This window comes from Orbicella faveolata, unplaced genomic scaffold (assembly GCF_042242905.1).
Source record: "Orbicella faveolata isolate gen_17 unplaced genomic scaffold, um_ofav_v1 contig_3, whole genome shotgun sequence".
NCBI lineage: Eukaryota > Metazoa > Cnidaria > Anthozoa > Scleractinia > Merulinidae > Orbicella > Orbicella faveolata.
The window spans coordinates 3,521,189-3,531,609 of record NW_028301558.1 but is presented as its reverse complement, the minus strand read 5'-3'; the positions used below and the strand labels follow the sequence as shown (position 1 = coordinate 3,531,609).

General features: G+C 41.2%; 1 protein-coding gene across 1 annotated transcript; it reads right to left on the bottom strand.

The window, feature by feature from the left end:
• Positions 1 to 584: 584 nt before the first annotated feature.
• Positions 585 to 9,630, bottom strand: LOC110040622 (dolichol-phosphate mannosyltransferase subunit 1-like). The gene is made up of 9 exons (XM_020745889.2): positions 9,488 to 9,630; positions 9,272 to 9,371; positions 9,115 to 9,148; positions 4,041 to 4,117; positions 3,720 to 3,745; positions 3,513 to 3,608; positions 2,966 to 3,034; positions 2,522 to 2,636; positions 585 to 1,473 (listed from the first exon to the last, which is right to left on the bottom strand). Exons 1-9 carry the CDS (start codon positions 9,589 to 9,591, stop codon positions 1,369 to 1,371), a joined length of 726 nt encoding a protein of 241 aa, XP_020601548.1. The 5' UTR covers positions 9,592 to 9,630; the 3' UTR covers positions 585 to 1,368.
• Between the last annotated feature and the right edge of the window lie 791 nt (positions 9,631 to 10,421).

The following is a 10,421-nucleotide window of genomic DNA, read 5'->3' as shown; positions in this document are numbered from 1 at the left end:
GTCATTTTGTTCTTAACTGATCGGGTAACACTTTCATGTCGCATTCTGCGAGAGAAACACGGCAGCATATAATAACGTTTTTTTCTTTTAATTAAAAACGTACAGTTGTAGGGGACGAGAGTTATGTTAACTTCCGTAGCGCCGATTTTGCTCTTCGAATAAATTCGTTTCGACGACTAACCGCTGCTGGTTTTAAGAAGAGGAAGTTGGCGCGATGCACTATTTCCACCTATCGAGGTTAGGAAGGGGGTTGTCGGAAGCGAATATCACAAAAATGAGGTTAATATACAGCCGAGAGAGCTTAAAGGAGCTCAGTGCGGTATTTTAAGTTATTTTGGCCACATACAAAATTACCTTTAAATGATAGGAAACCTGAAAATAACAGTTTAATAAGATAGAAAAACACCAAAGAGATAATGATAAACCATAGAGGAACAAGGATGGCTAAGGATGGAGAAGAAATTTGAGAAATAGAGGCTAAACGAGTCCTAAAGTTTTAAATATGCGCAAACCGTGACTGAGCTCCTTTAACTGATATTAATAAAACCAAGACGACGGTGTAAGAGTAAGAGTTCTCTAAACGATTTGTTAAAGGATCCATTCATGATGAAATTTATTGTTCTCTATCATTATCATTTTCCCATTCACCTATACAATTATGTGTAAAAAATAACTTATTGTCTGCCTTTCTTATAGAACCACGTCATCTAAACCCACGTATTTCCTTGCTGTAATCAACAAATACAACTAGACATCTTTACTGATTTTTGTAAAGAATTCACGATGAAAAAACCTTGAGGAAAACACCAGAAAACGCACAAAAATTGCCATATAAAGTTCGAAGTATATCTTCTTGTCTACTTGGGGCTAGGCCGAATAACGACAGTACTGAGTGATTTGACTGCACGGGAGACTCACAGATGAAAAGGTCAGGGATGTACGTTGTCTCGCTTAGGGGTATAAAAAGAAGCTCCTGGTATATAAATCAAGGATTCCGGTCTCACTTAGGGAGTTGATAACAAAACGCCACTATTTATAGCTATCAAAGTATCTTGTCGGGTGCACTTAAAGAAACAATTAATGATAAAAGAAACGCTCAGGCTATTTCTGTTTTTGGGCTTGATTTCCGCCGGTCTCTCGAGTCCGGTCTACTACAGTAGTGCGAGCTCCCTTCCTGAATGGCAGCTGGTAATCTATGCCGTTTTAAGAGGTATCTTATGGGGATCAAATTAAGTTCCAGCCACGCCCAAATTGTTCTCCTTTATAGGTTTAATTCAAATTTCCCGACGCACATCCCCGACCTTTACATATGGAAGTCCCCCCCCCCCCCCCCCTGGGTTTAATCTAACTCGGTGTAACAGTCAAATGTCACGTGGTGGCAAACAGATAAAGCAGCCCCTTAGCAAAGGAAACTACTTCGCTACCGCCGAGTTTTGACTCGCCATACACACGATCAACAAATGTTATTGGCACCTGAAACAAAACAGAGAGCCAAAATCAGTCACTAGTTTACAAACAGGGCCCGTTTTTCTTTTACACAGAGATATTATTGGGATCCTCGTGAAAGTGCTCAGCATAACCTACACGTAGCCTACTTGTAACAAACAATTTTCAATTGTCAGTGCACGTTTCAGGTAAAGTTACCCTGAAAAACATTTTGTGGAAAAATTATCTTATAGTTTGTATCCTTGAACATAAAGCTAAGTAAGCCCTTTCAGTGAGACAATTGATTCATAAAATTGTTGTGTAATGTTTTATTACTTGGCAAATTAAAAATGTTAGTCTGGAAGATGAGCAGAACTTTTCTTTTAATTTCAACTTATCATGCATTATACAACACCATGGGAGACTTTTACAACTTTGGTCAACAGCTTCCAGCTAAGAACGCCTAACAGCTGCATTGCTGTTAAGGATATACCATACCTTAATCTTTTGTATTTCCACACTGTTTTGACATCTCTGGAGATGTAAGTGAATTTTTTTAAACTAATACTACAAAAACTTCCCAGTTACCAGTACATCAATGGGGTCACGAGAGCCTAGGGGCACCATCCATTTAACCAAAATTTCCACGTGGAGGTTCCAAAATTTCTTGGTGTCGAATGGATCACGAGACTGGTCCAAACAGTCTCGTTCCATTCCACTCGCATAACGAGTTACGTGCTCATTTTAAAATGCAGGATGTTGGGTCACTGTTGCTTGTATTAGGGCTAGATGAAGACAGAAAAGTGGTCCACCTCGAAAGGTGGACCAACTTTTTCGAAACCTTTCTGGTTGGACCGAACCGATCCATTCAGTTTTAGACCGAAATTTCCGGAAATTTTGGGTGAATGGATCGCACCCTGGGTTTGCTGTAGAGACTTTAATCCAACATGAGCACTGGGGTGTGTCATGTAGGTAAACAAAAGTATTAACAGCACAGGGGGGACTCATATGCATTCCTCTTCCTCTCCCTCCTCCACAGTTATCAGCAAATAGACACCCCATCATGATTGAAGTGATGTCTGCCTTATTAACTCACCTCTCCAATAGTGTAACCAAACTGTCTTGCACGCACAATCATTTCCATCTGAAAGATAAATCCTTTGGACACACAAGCATCCACAAGATCCTCAAGAACTTCCTTCTTGTACAATCTGATTGGAGACAGGAGAAAGTACACTTCTAATAACCCACATTATTATTCGTTGGGTTTCTCCAATGATTGGACTTTTACTGGTAAGTAACTTACCACTTACTGGTTAACTTACCACATGTAACTATAATGGAGGGGGAGGGGAGGGCAAGAAGTAGCTTTGTTGTTTTTATTGCTTTTAGTAGGGAGACCTACTGTTCAGAAATTGTCAATGATCGCCATGACTGAAAAGTGACAACATGGACTAAATAAATAGAAAGAAGAGCTAATTTTAAAAAGAAAACAAACAAACCATGCATGGGCCATTGTGTCAATGCCCCATTGTGTTACCTAAAACTCCCAGTAAGATCAGATGCTCCTGGTCTGAGAAGAATCTGTGTGAGATAGTTAGCCCCACGGCTGGTAAAAACAAAAGATAAGCATATTAAAATATGGAAATGATTATTTTTGTGACAATTTCAAAATTTGCCTGAACCTGAGCTGTAAGCTAAGCTCAACACAAGCTAAACCCTTCCAGACACTATCTAGTAGTTTGCGACAACATGTAATGTGACCCAGTATAACATATTTTTATTAATGCTTTGAATGGAACCAAGATGAAACCCCAGCTAACCATCTAAAAATCTAGTTAAACCTTTGATTCTCTGTCCTCACTCAAAACGTAAAAAATCCAATGAATCGAAACCATTTCAGTAATTCAAATTTCACACATTTCCCTTGTTTCCTAGAGACCGAAAAAATACCAATCGCACACATTGCAGCTGGTTCTTAAAACACTATGACTTGATGTTAGGGGGTAAAGAATTCCACTTACTTAGTAAATGGCAAATGATAAATAAAATCAATAATACATCAAACATTATTATGCAATATTCACCTTATTAATTTCCTTCGCAGATCCCAGCCAAACACTCCACCACTTCCAATGTATCTTGTTCCTGACACAACATCATAGTTACCTTCTTTCTGTTTTCTTTTACAAGAACAAAATGACTTAATAAAGTTATGACAATTGAAAATGAAAAGGAGATGTAAAATTAATCAATGATTTTCACAAAAAATGTATACCGGTTAGTATACCAACCTGATAAATTCTGGAATAAACTTGGGCTGTTGAAATAAAGACAGATTTATTTAGTAAAAGTGATTACATCACGGAGCAATAACCTTAGAGAGTAAATGTTGAAATTTGTATAGGAAAGCAGTTTGTTCAAGAAACAATTAGTGTACTGTAAAGGGATTAAATGTCTGCGTGAATAGATCGGACAGTAATCTGCAAGGAATGGGCAGTTGTTAGTAGTTTTTCCTCGCTAATTTCTCCATCTCTCCAATTTTCTGTCCTTTCATCGTCCCTTTAGACACAGTGAAACTATCTACTTGATGATTAAGAGCTTGATAAACTCACGTGATGAGACAAATCTGCATCCATGATTATTACGTAGTTACCAGTTGCATGTTCCATTCCATGAATGTAAGCAGTACCTAAATGTAAACAATAACATTATCTATTTCCTCCTCGAGACCTTTTTTATCCCACTCATAAAAATACAGAATGAGCTTCAGAGGTGAGCTTTAATTTTACTATATCAGCGAAAATGGCGCTTCAAATGCGATTCCTAAGTTCGATTGTCACTCGGTTCCCGCCACGTTGGGACCGCGCTGGACGCGTTGGTTGACATCTTTTGAGTTATTTGCGGATGGCAAAGGTCTCATTATCACTGAGACTACAAATGCAAACATGAGGCAGCGAAGAAGAGCGATGCTACTCCATTTAGCAGGCCCAGATGTACAAGAAATCTTCTCTACTCTCACGGATACCGGAGAAGCAACCGATTACGCAGCAGCTGTAACAGCATTGAATGGATATTTTCTTCCAAAGTCAATACAGCTTTCGCCCGCCAGAAATTTCACCGACTCCAACAAAAGGAAGGTGAGACTGTTTTGCAGTTTGTTACTCGATTAAGAAAAGAAGGAAAGGATTGCAATTTTGGTGCAGACTTTGACAACCAGATAAGAGACGCTGTCCTGTGTAAATGTAGGTCAGACTATGTAAAGTGCAAACTGCTTGAGGAAAGAGTGGAACTAACGCTCGCTCACACATTAGAAATCGCAGAACAGTGTGAAAGTGTAGCCCACCAAATGTCTCATCTCAGTGTGAGTGAGCCAAGTAAAGAAGATGCAAACAGGGTTTACAAAAGACCCGAGCGACCCAATGGTAACCAAAACCGAAAGAAAAATGGAATTCAGTGCTATCGTTGTGGGTTGAGTGGGCACCTGGGTAGAGATCCAAAATGTCCTGCTAGGGGTCAGACCTGTAGGAAATGTAAAAAGAAACCAGGAGTTAATCAAGTGCAAGAAGAGCTAAAAGCTGATGGGGACCAAGTTGATTATGCCTTCAGAGTTGCTAATGAAGCTCACTCAAATCTGCTCAAGTTGTCTGTTGGTGGGCTAAAACTAGAAATGTTGGTGGATTCTGGAGCCACCAATAACATTGTTGATGAAGAAACCTGGGAAGATTTGAAAGTTAAGAAGATCAAATGTAAATCAGAAGCTGCTCCTATTGACAGGAAGCTATATGCCTATGCATCCAGCAAACCCCTCCCAGTAAAAGGTCGTTTTATTTGTGAAGTGTTGATTGGTAAAGGGAAAACTCAAGCCGAATTCCTAGTCACCAAAGGAAAAGGAGTGCCACTCCTGTGCAAAGATACTGCAATGAAGTTAGGGGTGCTGAGAATAGGTGTTGACATCGCAACAGTTGCTGGAACCAGGCAGACACTGCAGCAACAATTTCCAGAAGTATTTAGTGGGATTGGAAAGTTGAAGTCTAAGCAAGTGACATTACACGTAGACCCAAAAGTGAAACCAGTTGCTCAGCCGTTAAGGCGAACCCCCTTCAATTTACAAGAAAAAGTAGAAAAGAAGATTCAAGAACTATTGGACTGTGACATCATAGAAAAAGTTGATGGGCCTACACCATGGGTGAACCCAGTAGTAATTATCCCGAAAGCGGATGGTGACATTCGTCTCTGCATCGATATGAGGCGAGCAAACGAGGCCATTCTACGTGGTCGACACCCCATACCAACTGTCAATGAGCTGCTACACAGCATGAACGGCTCAAGGGTTTTCAGCAAGCTAGATTTTAAGTGGGGATACCACCAGCTGGAGCTTAGTCAAGAGTCATGCCAAATCACCACCTTCGTGACACACAAGGGCTTATACAGATATAAGCGCCTATTGTTTGGTGTGAGCTCAGCAAGTGAACTGTACCAACATGAGATATCCACCACTCTGGCTGGAATAGAGGGCGTTGACAATATCTCTGATGACATCATTGTACACGGCCCAGACCAAAAAACTCATGACCAACGCCTTCTCAAAACCATGGAGCGCCTCAGACAACATGGTTTGACTCTCAATGCTGACAAATGCTTGTTCAATGTGGACAGACTGGTTTTCATGGGAATTCTTCTGTCTGAAAAAGGAATCGGCCTGACAGAGGAAAGAGTTAGAGCCCTGCAAGAAACAAGAGAGCCTGAAACCGTCAGTGAAGTTCGAAGCTTCTTAGGATTGGCTAATTACAGCAGCAGATTTATTCCCCATTTTGCAACCATCACAGAGCCATTGAGGAAACTAACCAGGAAAGATGTTCCATTCCACTTTGGTCCCGAGCAAAAAGCTTCCTTTGAGTCACTCAAGCAAAGCATGGCTGAAGCAGGCACATTGGCATACTTTGACAAGAGAGCATCAACCAAAGTCGTTGCAGATGCAAGCCCTGTTGGCCATGGAGCTGTACTAATGCAAAACCAGAATGGGGCATGGGTACCAATTTGCTATGCAAGCCGCAGCCTCACAGAGTGTGAACGGAAATACTCCCAGATGGAGAAAGAGGCACTTGCCCTTGTTTGGGCTTGTGAGAGGTACCATGCATACGTTTATGAAATGCGATTTGATCTAGTGACCGATCACAAGCTGTTGGAAGTGATCTATGGACCTCGTTCCAAACCTTGTGCCCGCATCGAACACTGGGTAATCCGCCTACAGCCCTATGATTTCAGAGTCGTGTATGCTCCAGGACAGAGTAATGTAGCTGATCCCCTCTCACGCTTGCTCAGTCAGAACAAACCAACAAATCATCAACATGGTGCAGAACAGTATGTTTGATTTGCAGCCATCAGTGCCACACCCGCAGCCCTAACCACGAGAGAAGTTGAAGAAGCATCAGCAGTAGATGAAGAGTTGAAAGCCCTGAGAGAGGCAATTAGAACCGGTCGATTTGAGAAATGTAAGGTCTATGCACCAGCTGCAGGGGAACTGTGTGTGATCAGGCAGCTAGTCCTAAGAGGTACTCGTATCGTACTGCCAAGCAAGCTAAGGCCCCAGGCAATATCCTTAGCACATGAGGGACACTTGGGAATTGTTGGAACAAAGCAGAATTTGAGAAGCAAGGTATGGTGGCCTGGTATTGATAAGGCAACAGAGAAGTTCTGCAAATCTTGTTATGGATGTCAACTGGTTGCACGTCCAAATCCACCTGAGCCCTTGACGTCAACGACATTGCTGGAGGGTCCTTGGCAAGACCTGGCTGTAGACCTACTAGGACCACTTCCATCCGGACACTCCATACTGGTTGTTGTTGACTATTATAGTCGCTACTATGAGTATGCCATCATGACATCAACCACCACTGTGAAAGTAATTGACAATCTAGAAGAGATTTTTAGCCGCCATGGTCTTCCCATAACTATCAAGTCAGACAATGGACCTCAATTCATCTCCGGAGAATTCCAGGAATACTGTGTGCAGAATGGAATCGTCCATCTCAAGACAACACCGAAATGGCCCCAGGCCAATGGGGAAGTTGAATGACAGAACGCCTCCCTGATGAAGAGAATTTGCATTGCCCAAGCTGAAGGGGTCGACTGGAAGAAGGAGTTAAAGAAGATATGTGACGAAATACCGTGGTATTGATCACACCACCACCGGTAAAAGCTCTGCCGAATTGTTGTTCAATAGAAAGATGAGAGGGAAGCTGCCAGAGCTGCATGCTGATTGCCGTCTAGACCTAGAAACTCGGGATAGAGACACAGAAGTGAAGGCAAAGACCAAAGCATATGCCGACAAAGCAGCAAATGCGAAACCATCAGACATTACAGTGGGTGATCAAGTACTTGTAAGACTAGAGAGAAAAGACAAATTCTCGACACCATTCAATCCAACGCCATACCGTGTGGTAAGCAAGACTGGCAACAGTGTCATTGTGGAGGCTCCAGGTGGGACCCAATACTTGAGAAACACCTCACATGTGAAAAGGTTTATAGCGGACGATCCTGTATCGACACCTGGGGCGCCATCTGTTAGCCCAGACGAATTCGTCATACCTTCCACAATTCGAAGCCAAGTGTTAAGTGAATTGGCACCGGCAGCACCTACCACACCACAGAGTGAACCTCCAACCAGGAGTACACTGTCAGCACAAACAAGTGCAGAGAATGGAAACGAGTCAGTTACCGTCCATAGTGATATGGCAATTGACCAAGCAACAGTACCTAGCACGTCAGCAACACCAAGGTTGACTCAGAGACCTAAGAGGCAGAGGAGACCACCAGAGAGATACAAAGACTATGTTTTGAAATTGTGAACTGTTCTCCTGTGAGATGTTTACTGATGGACAAATCAAAGAACTTTGTGATTTTGTTTTTAAAAGTGTTGTTGAGGATGCTCATTCGGAGACAATTTAAACTTTTAACTTTGTTGACATGTTCATCGCATAAAGCTAAGGCGTCTACCTTTAGAGTTGAATTTGTTTTCACTATGTTTACGTTCATGTTCGAAGGATTGTTAGACTTTCTTTCCTCAGAGAAAAGGAGAGATGTTGTGTATGTCACATTTTGTGCATTTATGTCATGAAGTAGACAAGGAGCAGTATGAGAGAGAAGAATAAAGAGAGCACATGGTCGACTTGTTGTGTGCTTCTTTCCGAACTAGTTTCACTTCTCCAACTAGTTAAACCTCCCCTAATTTATGTACTAAGAGGACACGACATTCCCCAGCTTTCAAAAAGAGATGAGTCTCCAAGATGGTACTTTTGTAAAATAAATTTGAAATGGGGAGACCCAAGAAGTTTGACCAAAATTCTATGCTGCATATTTTGTACATGACCATTCCAAACTGCTTAGTAATAAATTCCTGTTGATTAGCTCTCAGAGACCGGCCTACAGTGTATACGTGTAATACAACAGTAAGGTATTTTCCCCAGGAATAAAAAAAGGTGATGGGTTTGAATCTTGCTGAAACAGGAGTTCTGGTTTCCTTTCCACTGCTTATGTTGATATACATGTGTAACTGCACAGACCCCATTTTACATGTATTTTGCTTTTTCCCCTGAACTTAAAGATTTTTTTTCTGACTTTCTTTTGGTATATAAGCTCATCATTATCTTTTGTTAATCACTAGTACTGCAATACAATGTTGCTTACCTAAGCCAAGCTTGCTGGGTCTCGGTTTGAGTCTCTGTGATAATAATTGAACAAATTTTTAAGGTTTTACAGTGTGCCAGTAGCAATAGTAGGGAATGTCAAGTTAATAAAAAAAAGATAATTATATAAGCTTAATTTGTTCTCTTGCAGTACTTACAATTATATCTGTGCCATAAATATTTTCTAGTTGTTTCGCTGCCTCTTGTGTACCGTCTGGACTACCATCATCAATAATTATTATCTCATAATCATGCTCACTATAAAAACAATCAAATGATTTTTTTCAAACTTAGGTCTACACCATTAATAAACCACGTTAAAATAGGAAAATCGATGACCAAAACTGTTATTCTAAGAAAGAAAACTTTCTTACCTATCTGAAAAAGCTCTAACAATCAACCAAACGATCAACGGTAGGTTTTCTCGCTCGTTATAAGTGGGCAACAAAATAGAGTATTTGTCCCTTTTGGCAGCCATGTTGAATTTACGTGGCAGATAAGCCGCTGTCCAGTTTTTCACAGAACGCCGTCGCTTGTCGGGCACGCAATAATGTGAATAGCTTTGTAAATCAAAACACCTGAAATTTTATGGTTATTGATTGGTTACAGTTCATTTTGGATCGCCCAAGAACCGGAAAACATAAGATAATTGCAAGCCTGCTTCAGCTACACCCGTAGCTACAGGTTATATCGCGAAATTTCTATATTTCCCGTTTTGAAAGTTGCCGGTAATTCTGACTCCGCCTGGCGGTTCAGTGCAGGCAGTCGAATGAAAATTCCTTACCTGGAGGTCATGATATGCATGAAATTACATTTGGGTGTTTCTCACGTGGTCTTCATTAAAAGATGTTGTCAGCTTCTAAGAGGATAGGTTAAGTATGTGTGCATTTAACTGTTCGGGTAAACATTTTGAGTCCATTTTGTGTCGCAAGCTCTCTGCATAAGTTCCGTCAGGACCTATGATTTCGATTTTTCTCTCTGCATTTAATATTACCTTTTCTGGCTGAAGTTGATCTCACTTAGCAGCTTTTTAGCAAGTTAATTACAGTATATATGCGAAGCATCCCACAAAGTGTGTAATCCAACAAAATTTAATCGAGTATTCGCGTTTGCGCTCAGGTCAGGATAAAAAGATGCGAAAGACGCTGGGCAACAGTCGGCATGCCTGAAGAGCAATATGACCCGGCGCCGGGAACTTGCGCAAAACTCAGTGTTGATCTTAAGGTATACCGCGAAAAGTTAACCGCTTAACCATGCTACTTGGTCACTCAATAGAACGTGTCGGAAACCATCTTGAGACTTTGACGT

Bases quoted from the DNA above. Each gene is read 5' to 3' on its own strand.
- LOC110040622 (XM_020745889.2), bottom strand. From the start codon at position 9,591: ATGGCTGCCAAAAGGGACAAATACTCTATTTTGTTGCCCACTTATAAC. The intron at 3,746-4,040 runs GTGAGTTTATCA...TTATTTCAACAG, and splicing joins ATGCAGATTTGTCTCATCAC to CCCAAGTTTATTCCAGAATT. The intron at 3,609-3,719 runs GTTGGTATACTA...TTCTTGTAAAAG, and splicing joins TTTATTCCAGAATTTATCAG to AAAACAGAAAGAAGGTAACT.